Genomic DNA, 16,472 nt, shown 5'->3' with positions numbered 1-16,472 from the left:
ATTTTACAGCTCATTAAACTTCAGTGTTTGAAATGGGCACTCAAAATGGTTCCTTGCCACAGGTGCCACCAAGGTTTAATGAGCTGTAAAATTAGTTCCAAGCAATGCATCAAAAAACTGATTCTCTTATTGCACTCACCATGGTTCATAGTGTAAAGATTACAGTTTTATGACCAACACTATTTTGTCTATTGTTCCTCCAAAAATGGTTAATTACCTCTAATTATCTCAGGAACTAATTGACCAACTGAAAAAACTATTACATATTGGAAATCAAAAGGGGAAAAGCAACAAAACGGACAAGTTTCACAAAGTTTACTTAAAAATTTAAAAAGTTTTTTTTAAGAGCAGTGTCCCTCCCCCCTTAAAAAAGCATAGTGCATGCAGTACCAACAGCAGTATGCACTGGTGCTTCAACTTTTGTAACTTCCATTGTTTACCCCACCATTCTTACTGCTACAAAATAAATATGCATTAAATTTGGGCAAAAATAGCTTGTTCTGTGAGCTTATAAGCCCTGCCTAACTTGCGTTTGCTCTTGCCAGCCTCAGCCAATCACACGGCTGTGCATATGACGTCATACGTTCTATTGCGGGAAATGAGGTAGTGGGTTACATGGCCACTCTCTTTTTCCCTAATTATATAGCTTATTTGAGTACAGTTTACATTAAAAGTGGTGTCAGTGCTGTTTTAACGATACAATTTTTCGAATCAACCAAACCTGTATTTTGTCTGCATGGGCCCTTTAACAAGGAGAAGCGGCTGTCTTGGATTAGGGACAGACCTGTGCTAAGAACATTCTCGCTCAAATTGAAAGCCCGCAGTCAAATCCGTGACGTATTGCGAAGAGGTGAGAGGTGACAATTGGTAGACCACCAGAGTAACAATGCCTGCCCTCCAGTGACTCAATGGGGGGATGAGAAAAGAAAATACGGGAGCCAGAAATTGAATCGGACAGCACAAGGCAGGAGCAGCAGACATACACACACTGACAATGATGATTACCATTATTAACACTACTAATTATTATTTTTATTACTATGAACTAAAGGGACAACCCAATATTTTCCTTCCTTTCGGTTCAGTCCTGGTCTGGGTTCGACCCCCTGCGCTTTGATCCCTCGCACCTTGTTTGCACCCCCATTTCAGTCCCTCTGCCCCATCCCTCCATTCAAGCACACTCACGATGTCCAGGAAGTAGTCCACATGTGGCCGCTTATGAACAAAGAACCGGACCGGATGGCGGTCTATTGTGACCTGGGGACAAAAAAAGATGGGAACAGGGGCACAAAAATCAGGATAATGCAACAAGACCACGGATTCAGCACACCCAGCAGTTAAGATAAATTTCTCACAAATAAAAAGGAAAGGAAAAGGCGAAGCGCCTCCTTGCCACTTTCCAGTCCATTGCCGACCGGCCAGCCTTCCATTCTTTTCGAAACTACAGTCGAACACGGATACATCGAACACGGGTATATCGAATTATTGTCTATATCGAACTCATAAATTATCCCCTTGAAAATTCTGTGTAAAAGTATAGGAATTCGTACGTTTATATCGAACCGTATTTTTCCCAACATTGGGTATATCGAACACCGCGCGAGCTGGAACGTGCTCTTCGGCGGTCGCTGCACCCCCGATTGAGGTTGAGGAGGATTTGGAGGAATGCGTGGGCATGGCGAAGACTGCCTCGCGGAACTAATTCCCCCTACCGGAACGAATTTGCGCTTGCCCAGTCGGGCCCCGCTACCGGCCGCCGTAGCGTTAGCGGACGGAGCCCGGTATGCTAAATCTCTCTAGGCACACAAGCCCGAACGCTCGGAAAATGTGACAGTGCGAGGTAGGGATGCCCCGACTGCGCACGTTCTTTTTTTTTTTTTTTTTTTTCCCTCCACCACCCAGATCCCCTACCCTTGAGCAGTGGGAGTGCGCGTTGCAGAGCTGCCAGCTCGAAGACCAGGAGGCCCTGATCTCTCGGGCGAAGATGGCAGCCGCGGCACGCGGCCTACCGGAATAGGATGGCCGCCCACAGCTCCTAACTCTTTTTCTCCCCTACCCCGTCCCTGCTTTTCAATAAACGTTTTCTCTCTCTCTCTCTTGCGGCTGCGTACGTTCCTCGGCTTGACGAAGGAGAGTTTTTTTTTCTCTCTCTCTCTGGGTCTGTCTTCCCCCGATGTCGTCTCGGGAAAGGGAAGAGGGAATGAAGGCGCTGGAGGTCTCCTCCTTCTTTTGCATTTTGCTGCTGTTGCTGCTGTTTGGCGAGTTGTCCCGCACCTTTTGGAGATCACTGTTTCTCTCGGAGATGACCATCACGAGCGCTTTGTTGGAGTCCGTTCAGAGAGCCTTGGAATTGTTACCTTCAAAGTTATTGTGGTTCGTGCGCGCTGTTCTTCTTTTGCGTGCGTGTTGTGCATGGTGTGCGAAGGCGCAGCGTACTGCTGGAATTTCCTAGTTGTGCAGCCTGGAGAAGATCGAGACCAGCGTCTTTGATTTCATTTCCTGGACGAAGAAGTAGGCTAAGATCGGCGATTTTTTTTTTTTCACGGAAATAAAGCGTCCTGTTACGTCGCGAGTGCGGAATTAGTTGTCATTCTTGAATGCGACGACCGGTAAGTGATCGTCCGCCATAGGTGAGGTCTCAGAGCCCATATTTTTTATATCGAATTTTTCATATATCGAACTAATTCGCGATCCCCTTGGAGTTCGATATATCCGTGTTCGACTGTAGTAGTTCATTTCAGCCATACTCCACTTTTGTTCAGAGCCGCCTTACATTTCACTTTTGAAGGATGTAATGCCACAATGACAGCAAAGACGCATTCTTCCAGTACAAAATATTGTCAATAGGGGCCAACAGCAGACACGGAAGTCAGCATCTTTTATCCTTAAAAATGTGCAATCGACCCCCACTTACTTAAGCTTGAGACAATCAACCTAATCTGGCATAAAATGTGAACATGGAAAAGTGGTAACGTTCTGTGTCGACACTGTGTCACTGCAACTGTAGGTGCACCACTAACTGGTGTTGAAAACTCGCATTCAAAAAATCTATAAAGACAACTACAGTAGAATCTCGATAAATAGAAATCGCTTAAACGGAATTGCCGCTTAAACGGAACAGTTGCCTGGAATTTGGTTGGTTTTGTATTCAAAACTCTTGGTAATCGGAACTAAAATTTCCGCATCACCGTGTAAACGGAACCAGAAATGGAACTTCTTGTGAAATCCACTGGCATGAGAATCAGCTTTTTACGGTTCCGGCTGTTTCGTTCTTGTTTTTTTTTTCTTCCTCCATGCTTTTTTAGCCTTGTTGGCCTCGTAAGCCTCGTCTCATAAGTGGTTAGCCGTGTTAGCGCAACGAATGCAACATCACAGTTCTTGTTCCAGTCGTTTGGTCTCGATTCTAGACGCCGAGGCTACAGGGCTCACCTCCTGTCGCCTCGTTCGTGCCATCGATGTGATATTCGTCCTTCATTACCACGTTGCCGTTTTCTAAATTCGGTGGCTTGTAAGCACTCGCAAAGTTGAGGCCTCTGGCCTCCGTGAAGATGCAGTTGCAAGGATTCAAACAAAAATAATTGACACATTTTGTAGTGCACAGTGACTCATTGTTGCCAAATCAACTTTGTGAATGCTGTGCCTACGCTTCTTGTAGTTTTCTTGCTTTCTGAAAACTATCAGCTACAGTCACTTTCTAGTGGTTAGAGTTCCATGAAATGCCCTTAGAAGTGTGTACGCACATAAATTTGCACCTTAGAACATCTCTCTCAGTAAACGTAACTCCTGTGAAACGGAACTAATTTTTCCGGTCCCTTGAAGTTCCATTTATCGAGAGTCTACTGTATTTACACAGTGTACTGCTATCTACTTCTCCTTGAGAATTTTCAGATAAAAAACATCTTGCACATTTCCCTTGTTATTTTGCAATCGAGTAGAAGCCAGCTTTTATCTTTTATGAATGCCTACAGGAACTAACCCTGGTATTCTGGATCCTTCCTCCCCTCGAGCCTCCAGTGGTCCTTGAAAGCGATTTCCCCGTGCATAAGCATTGCGGAATCCTCCCCTCAGCCGAGTGGAGGGAGCAAATGGAGTGGGCGAGGGACTCAGAATACGGCCCTTAATCTAAAGTGACTAAGCGCAAATAATTCTACCATTTACACCGAAATTTAGTTACCACTTGTCTCTTCACAGAACCTAAAAAAAGTGTGTGTGTGTGTGTGCGTGTGCGTGCATGTGTGTGTGTGTGTGGAGGGGGGGTTAAAACGTGAGGTAGCGATGATTACAACTGCACATGAAACCTGCTAGGGTTAAAACAGATTGAGTCACATGCGGCTGAGATTTCCTTATGGCCACATGAGACAGCTGAAACAAATATGGTAAAATAGCATGCGCAACAAGTTAAAGAAAGGGAGAGAAAGAGGAGAGCCCTAGCACCAATTGAGCATCCAGCCGAGTGTGAGTCCCGAACACTGGAATGACGGTGCCACTGCTATGGTGTGTCTAATGCCGTGTTGTGGACAATGAAGGAGTTCCTCTCACCACAACCAGACTACGCCCCGTGGCATCGCGTTTTGCACTGACAGAATGCCAACAAAAGAAGGAACGAGTGACTGCATTTGTGCTGACCGAATGCAATAGAAAAAGAAAAACCTCATTAATATGAAAAGGTTTCACGAGTGCTACGGGCAAACAATTAATCAGCACGAAAACCGGTTGCAAACAAGCGTAACAGCCACTGTCTTTGCATGCTGCGAACATTGCATCTCTGCACAAAGGCGTCAACCACCATTGCCACCACCCAAAAAAGAAAAATAAGAGCGACAAAAACCTGCGACGCGAGCACAGAGCGAGGGAGAGGAGTGGTGCAATTAGTAGGGTGTCGAACCACAAAAAATACCAGTTGGGTTACGGTTCGGGCAAATTCATTTCATTCCGGTTCAGTTCCAGTTGGACTAAATAATGTACAGAACTGGTTCACAGCTGAAGTCTTAGTGAGGTGCGAAACAAAGTAGTATTGTCGTTTAAATTCGCCATAAAACTGAAGTGTTCAAAGTAAGGCTTTTTCCTAATAAGCGGGGAGAACGAGAGAGAGAACAACTTCACTGTGTGCCCGGTCAGAGGTTATGGGAAAAGGAAGAGGTTGGAGGTCCTCGAGCCCCTTTTAGGTGGCAACCAGGAGCAATATTAAAGTCAACTTTAAAAACTCAGGCCAGATATTAAAGGGGCACTGAAGTGATTTGTAAACATTGAGGGACTGGAATCTCTAGGTCATGCTTCAACCACTCTCACTGCATTTATGTGACTGTGTTCAGTAGAAAAATCAATTCGAAAATGCTGTCCTCCTTCCTGCATTCCCCTTGCCCATTTCCTATGACAGAAAATTCGGAAGAGTTGGCAGGTATGCCACAGGCACTGCTACCTGCGCCCAGCCCACCCCAAAAGTTCAGCCTAGACTTGCCGCCCTTTAAAATTTCGTGTTCCCCCCTCCTAATGCGGGGGAACGAAACCCGCTCCGGCAAAGCTATGGCAGGTGGATGATTCTGTCGATCACCACTGTTGCATAAACAAACGTTTACGGACCACCACGAAAGTTCAACCTAGACCTGACTGCAGAAGTCATGCAGTTCAAGTCCCCCCGAGCGCCTCGGCAGGCCCTGCACATGTAGACGGACAAGACTGCTGCAACGGCGTGCTGATGAGAGGGCAGGCACAATAGGCTCAAGAAAATGTGCACGACGCTAACTTTCCTCACCAAGTGAAGAACTGAGAACAAATAAAAGTGAACTCAACACAATCACACACCCCTTCAAAAAAAATTATCCAAAACGGCTTCTGGTAATAAGGCTACAAGGATGATGGGCTGTTGATGATGATGAAGCTAGGTATGACATTTCCAAATTTCACCGTAATACAGAAAAAAAAAAGTATGCGACAAGGCTAATAATGCCTCACATTTACTTAGCTGATCAAAATAAATTGTGCTTTTCTTGCGAAGGAAAACTGCCCAAACAGGCCACACAATGAGGTGAAACGACAGCCCGTGACTTGTTCCTGAAAAATTTTTGGCAAATGAAGTGCTCATAACACGGACCTCACTCCTCATGCCAGGTTCCACAGAAAGAGGTACCCTATCCTTTGGACACCCGATTACAGCCCCCTGTCTGTTCGGCACAGGTGGTAATGGACTGCTAGAGAGTAGGCATATGCGCTCGTCATGCAAGCACGGCTGGAGCAAAGCAACTGATGCAAGCAGTTTACAGAGATAACACATTTGCAAGTGAAAAGAAAGACTTGGGGTGAATCCTTCTTGTGAAGGAACTGGTGAGAACCCTGGCCAAACTGCTTGAAACACAAGGACCGAATGACAGAGTCTCCCCTTGAGGAGGAAGGTGCCCTTTATATGGAAGAAGAGTGGAAGGGGGAGATGGCCCACCAGGCTCCCATTCCCAATTCTGCACCTGACATGTGTGAAAAGGAGCCAGTCATGTCCCAGTCACGACAATGGGCAAATGGTACCAGGCGTAGCCTGTGACAAGGGAAGGGAGGCAGCTCACCTTTAGGACAAAGTCCGGCGGCGTCCCCGGCTTGACCATCTGCCTGATGACGCCATCGTGGTGCGAGTGGATAAGCGTCTCGTCCAGGTCGAGGACTAGTATCTTCCGCCTCACCAGGCCTGCAAAAAGGCACCGGCGAGTTGCGCACTGCCAGCTCGCGGCTAAGCCATCGCCCCCCCACCCCTCCACTGCTGAGGGAACCCAACACTGCACACCCACAATGCTGGCCTTCATGACAACGTCAGTCGGATGGAACAACAGGCAAGCTGCTCGCAGGGCTGGTCCACAAAAGCGAGGACACAAATTGTCTCCGGGAAGCTTTTTTTCGGGCACGGACTCCTTGACTCGCTCACTGGGGACTGAATGCCCCCTTCCTGCCTGGGGCATGGGTAGACCTGCTGCTTATACATGCTGCAAGGGGGGCTCTCCCTCTGCCCCCCTGCAACAGGTTAGGCAGCCAAGGTACTCATTTACCCCAGGCTGGCTGCGCATCCTCAAGTAGCCAAATCGTGCACGACAAAAATTAATTTTGAACCAAGATTCACACCCTCCAGATGCTGTCTCTGCGCTAGTGCAGAAAACTGTAAAGTGTCATCAGTCTTGAATGAACAAGCATTCTGTTATGTCCTGCCAATAGGTCGTCACATCCAAGTTTTTGGTGTGGTCCTAAAGAGGCTCAGTACCTTAGCAACGTGGGTATATATTTTAGAATATATACATGTACCCCACACAGCATTTGCACAAAACTGCTACCAGGGCAGACACTACTACCACTATTTTACACGAGTTATATAATGGCACCAAATATTGGTTGCCTCCCAAGTACATTTTTATGTGGCCGCTTCTTAGTTATAAACAAGGTTACATAGAGAATTTCCTTGGATTTCATCTCACATTAACATTAAGGTTCTACATGGAGAAATAAAAGAAAGTGGTTAATCTGCAATACACATAATGAATTTGTTGCAATCAGCCTCTGTGCACTGAGACACAGAGGTGAAGAACACAGGCTGTACTCACTAAGTCGATGCTTGGATAGCGGTGAGAGGGGTAGGACGTCATACTTGATTGTCTGATGCTGTATGACCTGCAAAAGAAGGCAGGTGAGCCGACGGCATGGCACAGAACTTTGACGAACGCACACCACAGGGACTGGTGAAAAGTGGAGGAAACGGGGGGTGGGGGTAAACAGGTTGATTCCCATTCGGGATAACTCCGAACTAAGATGCTGTGCACACTACCCGCCACATGGACGTCGCTGATGCAAAACCAGCATGCACACAGCACTGTAGCCCACACCGGAGCATTGGGTCTGCACTGCACTGGGCTGCAGTTCAGCAGCTTTCTCGACTTCAACTTGAGCCTGAGAAACCCGAAGCATCAAGCTTCAACCGCCACAGGATGTGCCTAATGTGCAAAGGACAAAATACATGGGCAAAAATTATGCCCACCTCCCTTCGCGGGAACCCTGGTGTGATGCAACGCATCTAATGGGGGGTTCCATTGGCGTTTTCCATCGTATTGATTACGCTTATAGCAGGGATTCTCACGCGAAGGGGAGGTGGGCGTAATTTTCCATTTTCACCATGCAATGCACATGCAGTACACGTATGCTCAGGTACGGTCTTTATTGCAGACGAGAATTAGTGCCTTGTGGTCCGTAAAGTGCACAGTTAGGGGCTCGACGATTGCATCAAGCAATCGTCGAGTACTACGAGAGAGTGCAAGCGTAACGCGGACGACCATCGACTGAGACCACCGGAGCGCGGCATGCCGCTTTATATTCACAGTGCCCGAAGGAGAGGAGTGCGCGGAGAGAGAGAGTACTGCACATGCGCAGCGCCGAGCGCAGCGCCGCCCACCGGCGCCTAGCAACGGAGTGAGAGTGCGCTGCGCCAACCCGCAGCTGTTTGGAAGAGAGTGTTCGCTATCGGAGAGAGGAGAGGAGGAGAGGCGCAGCTGTGTAGACAACGCCGGACAGACGCAGGAAGGACAGAGGGGCGAGCATGAGATGCGTTGCATCTAATAACAGGTGGCCTAAGGTGGCAAGGGCCCCGTAACCATCAGTACACAGCACCGGCCAAATCGTATGGGCAAGAAGAAAAACGAATTCAACTGTGATGCCAGCATTTCGAATAGCACTGCTTGCATTTTGTGCTTGTCCACTGCTGTCCCTATCGATAAAGCATTCCCTCAAACCATACAAACTGCACGAGCTGAACACCAGTCCTTATGGAAACTGTACAGTTTCCCTCGGTTTTCTAACAATCTTTTTTACGACACTGAATCAGAAACTCCATCTTCAAGAAAGTGGCCTTTATGGATCACTTGCTATTAAAATCCCTAAGCCCTGACAATGTAGGAAATGGCTGCAAAAGTGCCAACATTGTAAAGCACATGACACCACAAAAGCATGGATGTCAAAAGGTCACAATTATCTCCTGCATACACACAAACAATCCATGAAGCTTAGTACGGTTTCGGCACTGCTCTATTACAAATCCACACTTAACAAGATAATTAATGGTTAATATTTTCAATCATTCACCTCTAAAAGAGCCCTAAAGACTGAAAAGGTTTGTTTTAACTGATAAATCACAGCTATCTTGGCTTTGGTTTATTGACCAACAATGCCTTGTTTGCTGGTAAATAAAGAATTAAAGCTTACATCTCTCTCTGCAGTTTCTTCCATTTTTTTTTTTCGAGGAATTTAAGAGCAAATCACGAGGCACCCAAAGCGTGCCTGGGCCCGACTTTACTCAACCACCACCATCTACCTGAAAGGCCAATCTTATTGGCTTTCACTTTCATTCCAAACATTGGAAGCCAATCAGAAAGGGTCTTTTCAACGCCACCTTGGTGTGTCAGCGTCAAGGCTTGATCGGTCATCAAGCCCCACCCCAGTATGGTGCTCAAGAAACTTGCCAGCGAGGTATTGCCGCCTGGGAGAAGGCCAACAATGAAATTTGCTGGCGCTGTGTCCCAGTAGCGCACATGATCGCCCCTAATAATATCTGGCTGTTGTATACGCACATATACATACCCTATTAGTAAGTAGGCAAGTTCCAATGCCAAATGCACGCTTGTGTGAAAAACATTCATCCTTCCACCAGTTGACACCATGTCCAATATCCGCACAAGCCAATCAAACGAATGCTGCATTGAAAAATAGTTATCCTTCCACCAATTTACATCGTGTTCAATATCCGCAACCCCCAACCAAATTGACGATACATCGAAAAATACTCATCCTACTACTACCAATGCACACTTTGTGTTTAATTTTTAATTTGCTTTCACACATGACTCTCATTCAAAGCCACCAGAAAAAAACGAGTCAACTGCATTTGAGGCAATGAAAAGACGCAAGACTGCCTACTGGCAATAGTGCCAGCGCCACTATTGCCTATTGGCACTTAGGTGCCCGATGGCTGCATCACTGGCGAGGCCCATAGCACATGCTGTCACCATATGCATCCACACCACTAATAAGATTTGCGATGACTTCAACTAGCGCGCCTGCTGGGGTAAATACAGTTCAGAATCTGAATGACGATAAAAATGCTCCTCGCATTAGATGTAGCACTACTACAAACAAACTGCAAAGTAGTGTGTGTAGATTGTGAAACGGTACCAGATAATGTTGGCAACAAGTAATGTGGTTTTGGCAGTGTTTCTTCCATTAACTTCCTTATTTGATTATTAAAGCCACGCTGAAGATTGCACTGAGCCAAGCTCAACAGGTATGCCCAGAGTCAACGCAAGAGTGCTGTTCCAATCCCCACGAGGGCCACGTGCATGCACCAGTACGAGCGCCTAAGGCTGCCAGTGCTGGAGTACACAACGCAGGGCGCACCTCCATCATAACAAGGGCCAATGGCATCCTGTTTGCGCCCAAAGGAGTACCGCTGCCATAGGCGTTACTTCTAAAAATTGATGTGCTTCGCTTCACGGAAACGCCAAGGTGCCTTCCCGCAATGGTTGGCATCAGATGTTACTGGGAACAAATCATCGACCAATAGTGTTGCCGCAGCTTGGAGAGGCCAGGAAATGAAGGGGCTCAGCCGCTTTGCAACTTCCAACAGGCTGCTTGGACAGAAGTGCGCCACACCGAAGCTCCCAGCCAGTCAAACTCGCCTACCTCCTCCACGTGGTCTAGTTTGGAACAAAAGCACCAAGCCCGTGCACAGCAAAAATAACTGCACAATGTGGAGATTTTGGTAACACCGTTTGCCTCCTTTGTCTGGGCAGTTGAGACTTCATGAATGCGGCAAGATTAAGGTCTAATTGAGGTGGGAGGGCAGCTGTCTTGAAGGAAAGGCAAGTTTATTGGAGCGAACTTGTGCTCCACTAACAACTAAAACAATACACAGGTGGTAAAGCAGCAGTCAACAAAGTGACGTGCGCAGGCAAGTGTCGGTGAATCAAATACCACGGCGGCTGCCCTGGGAGTATCTATCTTTCGGCGCAATTGTTTCTCAAAACGTCAAAATACAATTAGAACACTGGAGATCAAAGAAGATTATTCGAGGCTAGTGACGTCACGGACAAGCACTCTTCCTATCAAAATAACACAGCCTGTGCGGCATCCCAAAGAATGGAAAGGATACATGCACTTTGCTTGGAACACTGATAACCCAGCCGGGTGCTGCCGGCTGGTAAAAACAAAATAGAATTATACAAATAGAACGCATGGTTCGCGGCAATATTAACAAGTTGATGTACATGACCATTATGGCATTAACTTTGCCACAATATGGCCTATTAATACAACTTGTAAGAACTAATTTTAAATTATAGTGGCCAATGCATTTTATAGCTTGGAAGGACTTTTTTTCTTGGTTACAAAAGCCAAAGGTGAATCAAAATAAAGAACCCATCTTGCTTCACCTTTGACCATGTGAAAAATTGACCCCGTTCCCCATTTTCCTCCCAAAAAGCTTCGGGACTTGCTCGAACTCCTACCCACAGACGTTTTTTGGCTTCTTCTACCAACACTTGTACCATTTTTTTAGTTCCCGTAAGGATAGCACAATCTGTCGAAGACTGCTCATGAACCTGGCAGATCGTTGCTCATGCCACAGAAGAGGGAGAGATTGCCAAAGCAAACTGCAGCACAGCCTCGACTTTACAAGTGCAAATGAATGTGAACACAATGAAGAGACACACTGAAGGCACTAGTACTGTTTATGCATCTTTTGCTCTGGTTATAATGCCCTCTGCGCTCAGACATCGGCTTTGCATAGCATTGCCAGAAAGTATAAGCTTCAGGCCTGCGCATAGGAAACAACACACTATATTTGAATGAAAATGCCAAGACTTGCACTGAATGTGTACCACAAATGTTAAATTCAACAAGCTGCTTAGAAAGATGTCAGGCAGAACATGCAACACAACAAACGTTAACTTCCTGCATGGGGGGTAAACAGATAAAGATGAAAGGTCCATCTCTCGGTTGTGTGCCACTGATGTGTTAGCTTTTGCCCACAGAGGACAATGATGAGCGCCGTCTGCCTTAAATCAGTCCACAGATCTGCGTTGCCTTGCTCTTTTTCTTTTTGCTTTCATAAAAAGAGGGGAAATGGGTGTTTTGCATTTCTTTCCTCTATGTAAACAAAGTCTAACTCACCTTTACGCAACACTAAAGATAACGCATCGTTGCTCCGCCAAGGGGGAGCCTATCATTGCCACAAGTTTAGCGCTGTAAAGATACCCCTTATCAGATTACACGACCCACCTTTCTGCAACAGCCTTCGATAATAAGTGTCCAAATGCGCTTCGAGGACACTTCCATATTGCAAAATTACCGAGAAAGCGGCGTGCAAGAGTTCGAGGGCGCTCGGAAACAATGCGGGACGCGCATGGTAACAGCGCCAAAGCAGACATGCTGGAAGCACGTTCACAATGACAACCTAAAACCGCTCACACTGCCAGATGAGCGCGTGCCGCCAGGCTGCTACCCTACCGGCCTTCCGACTCGGGTGGCAGTTCCGCACAGTGCGGGTGTCTCTCGACAAGCGCGAAGACGGGTAAACGCGGAGCCACGATGATGAACTGCGGACAGCTGCCATGTCACGGCAAGCGAATATAGAAAGAGACACAGAGGATATCCTATCGGCTGCACTTTTTATATGGAAATCACTGCCAAGGACACAGCAAGCTACAAATCAAGCGAACAAGAAAACAAGCCTACGCTTTCCATTTTCCGGCACACTGCCTTGACAATGTCCTAATAGAACTACAAGCAGGTGAATTTCTTTCAAAACAATAAAAGCAACTGTGCTTGTTTTTCGTTATCGTGGCAAAAAGTGAAAGGTATCAGGAGAAAGGGCGGTTATGGGGAGAAAGCAACGCGTGATGCTGTATTTCACCGCGCAACACAAAAGGTTGCTTTTACGACCTTGCGTCAACAGGTCATCTACAGTCCGTAACACCTTCTTAGGCGAGCACAGGACAGAACGCACGGAGAGCTACATTACAGCTGGCGACGTTTGAATGAATAAATTCGTTGGGCGACCGCTCCAACAGTACTCACCGCTCGAACCTGTTTTCTAACAACATAACATATAAAACTCCATATCTTCGAAGCCAGTAGGAGAAAGGCGCGAAGTCCCATTTGCAACTGTTTCAACATTGGTAGAAGTTTGATGAGCACTCGAAAATGCACAAATAAAAAAAACGCGCAGGGTTATCCGAAACTTTAATTTACTTTTAGCGGATCCTCCAAATCTCACGGTTCGAGGCCGCCATGTTACAGACCACGACATGAGCCGTGTGCGCAAATGTCTGCGCACCGCTACCGCGAGCCTACCTAGCGGCCGAAAGGGAAAGTACTCAACCACGGCCGGACTCGACGCTTCTTTCGCGGAGAGCCGAGTGACTCGAGAGAACATCTGAAGGGACTATAAAAGCTTCTCCAAATTATATATATATATAGATATATTTATTTTTCTAGCATAGTTTTGGTGTTGTCCCAGTTGATTCGAGACTAATTTGTGTTTAAAAAAACGAACACTCCTTTGTGTAAGCGAAAAGAGAGCCAGTTATTTTTCCACCTTCTTTTCACTCTCCTTACAATTTCTTTTCAGTCAGCCGTTCGTAACGCACCATAAACCGCTTGAAGGAATGTACAAAAATCAGTATGAACGTAGCTCTCGTATTTGATCACCTTACAACAGTTTCGTTTTCAGGAGGAGAGTGCGATTTGTGCGCCATAAATTTGCTTGTTATATTTCTCAGCATTTCGCCTGCGTGCACTAGTCTTAAAATTTTGCAAGTTCTTTTTTTATGGATAAGGCACCATGTTTGGCTACCTGGTGTTTTGGTACCGACGTGTACGCAGCGCACGTTGCAAAGTACCGCCTAACGTTGTACCGCCACCATATCCCCTTGACCCCAACTCTCTCTCTTTCTCTCTCTCTCTCTCTCTCTCTCTCTCTCTCTCTCTCTCTCTTGCAGGCTCTGCATAGTGTACGGCTGGAGCCGCTAAATGAAATTCAAGTGTAGCTTGCTCATTGGCTGTATGTATAGTTCTTCGGTGCTCCTATCAGCTCAATCATCTGCGCACCATGCAAACGTTGATTGTTTCACACGGCGTCAATAAAAATAAAATGTTTTTAATAAAAATGTTTTTAATAGCGGAATCATGTACGCCAAGAAACTTAATTATTTTATCTCCTGTTGTACTACTTAACGCATCTAGCACGGCGTGCTTTGTACTTCTATATAGGACAAGGAAACGACGATGAAGGCATGCATGCACCGAATTCCGTCGTAAGATTTCGTTTATTAAAATACTCGATCGTTGTTACAGCAGCATTGATTTTTTTTTTCTTCTCAAATTGTTAGCATCACTGTACCCACTACCCACTATTATCCCACTTCTATTTTCCCTTGGTTTGAATTAACCACAATCAGACTTGGCCAATTCCCCAGAGTGGGTACGTGCCAATATTCTTGTACTGGCTCCATCCATCCATCCATCATCACCAAAGGGTGGGCGCCCCTTTCTTCTTCACCCACATCTCCGCCTGTCCAAGTGACGCGGTAGGGGAGGCATCCATCAGGGGCGCAAGTGCAGAAAATGTGCAGAGAATAGAATTTGGAGAATTGCGAATTGAGAAAAATCAGAAGCGTCATAAACGTGACCCAAATAAGGACGTGAATCTAGCGTCACGTGTCTCGGTATCGAGGTCTTCCACGCGGCGGCACTTTCCCGCCGAAGTGTGCGTCTCACTTGGGCATGAAGAACTCTGCGCGCGCTTGTATACTTGTACTTGCAGTGCTCTGTAGAACCTATAGCTATTAGTCAGTCGAGTGTCTCCACGTGCACGTGGCCGCACACTGCGGCAGAGGATTAAAACAACAAAATGAAAAATAAAAAGCTATAATTACAGAAATCAAGGAAGTTTTATTTTTGTAAATCGAACGTCAATTAATTTAGGCAAGCACTTAGTACCACGATCGAGTTGATCTTTGGCTGCTTTCATTAGTTATTTAGATACAGTCGAGCTAAATCATTTGCAAGGCCGCATCTTGACTGCCACGCCACCTGCGATAACTTTTGTTTTCTTTTTGCTCCAGCCTTCCGCTAAACGGAACCGGGGGGGGGGGGGGGGGGGGACATCAAACGTCGTAGCTTATAAAAATGTTTGAAAATTATTGATGAGCGACGATAAATGCGCACACACCGATCGGTTGCTGGAACTCAACTGCCTTTATTAGGCGAAGAGAAATGGCGAAACCCCCCGGTCCCCGACGGCGCGGTGGCGCAGGCGTGGAACACGATAAGTCACGCCGCTCACGCGTCATACAACCGGCAGCTCAGCTAACTCGAACCGCCCGAGCACAGCGTGGGAAAGGCCAGCTTCAGCGAGCCGTGAAGTGCGCGTCCACCACACCATCAGGGTATTTTGTAGCGCAAGTAGTACTGGCCGAGGTTGAGCAGTTTCGCGTGGACCTTGATGGACCGTGCTGCGCAAGCGCGAGGAGCATTGGGTTGGATTGGATTGAATTTTGTTGTATTATCCAATCCAAATGGAGCACGGGTGTATAGCGTACTAGAATTATAGTGTACTACACTATAACGGGTGTGTAGAGAATTGGGTCTGCACATTCCAGAGGAGTGACGTCATAGCCGCGGCAGACGCACTGGCGCCGGCGCGTGCCCAGCTGGGCGCCTCCGTTGCGCAGTAGCCAAGTCTGACGCTGCGCCGGAGCCGCTTGATAGCTGTTTCGCGAAAGCCGTGCTGCGCATGCGCGAGGAGCAGTGACTGGACTGAACTGCATAGCTGGACTGGACGGACTGGATTGGAGTGGATTGGATTGGATTGGATTGGATTGGACTGGACTGGACTGGACTGGACTGGGTTGGATTGGAAGGTGGGCGATTGGTCGATTAACTTTCCGATTAATCGATTAATGCTTTAATCGCGATTAATCTTTTTAATCGGTTAGTCGGTTAAGTGTAGTGCGCCACGGAAGAAAGGCCTGCCGTCTTCAACCATGCGTGCGACTCGACTTTTTTTCACGTTCCACGTACCAGCTAGCCTCCTCCTTTCCATTAGCGGCCGCCACCCTGAACTGCCACGTTGCTCTTGTCCAGATCGTCGCTGTCAGTTTGGACGATCTATTGAAGCCGCGTGCGCAGGTGAAGGGAGAACTACATGCTGTTCACGCAGCACAGCTCTGAGCAGAAAATGCTCTTTGTGGGTTCGTTTAACCGAAACAACATGCGTCCGCATCGCTGAAACCCCCGAGCTGAAGCGATCGGTGGCGGCTGCTTGAAGAATTTACACACTCAAAGTCATTAAGCAGATTGTACAGCACCATTGTACCCTTGCCAACGAACCCTGCGTCCTAAGATGTTTTCCCAAAAAGACCGCCTGTCTCGTCTGCCACCGTCCTCGTATTTTTTGC

At 47.0% G+C, this 16,472-nt stretch overlaps 1 protein-coding gene across 1 annotated transcript in view; it reads right to left on the bottom strand.

Moving 5' to 3' along the window:
* Dd (CTD nuclear envelope phosphatase 1-like protein dullard) overlaps nt 1–13,338 on the bottom strand; it is a 35,374-nt gene extending 22,036 nt beyond the window's left edge. The window contains exons 1-4 of the mRNA XM_077675760.1: nt 13,090–13,338; nt 7,575–7,641; nt 6,555–6,673; nt 1,186–1,257 (exon numbers count right to left, since the gene is read on the bottom strand). Coding sequence (XP_077531886.1) covers nt 1,186–1,257; nt 6,555–6,673; nt 7,575–7,641; nt 13,090–13,188 — 357 coding nt within the window. The 5' untranslated portion in view covers nt 13,189–13,338. The remainder of the gene's footprint in view (nt 1–1,185; nt 1,258–6,554; nt 6,674–7,574; nt 7,642–13,089) is intronic.
* Between the last annotated feature and the right edge of the window lie 3,134 nt (nt 13,339–16,472).

The sequence above is a fragment of the Haemaphysalis longicornis genome, unplaced genomic scaffold (genome assembly GCF_048455015.1).
Source record: "Haemaphysalis longicornis isolate Haplotype H1 unplaced genomic scaffold, Haemaphysalis longicornis Haplotype H1 scaffold_7, whole genome shotgun sequence".
Classification (NCBI taxonomy): Eukaryota; Metazoa; Arthropoda; class Arachnida; order Ixodida; family Ixodidae; genus Haemaphysalis; species Haemaphysalis longicornis.
This window is presented reverse-complemented; position numbering and strand designations above follow the sequence as displayed.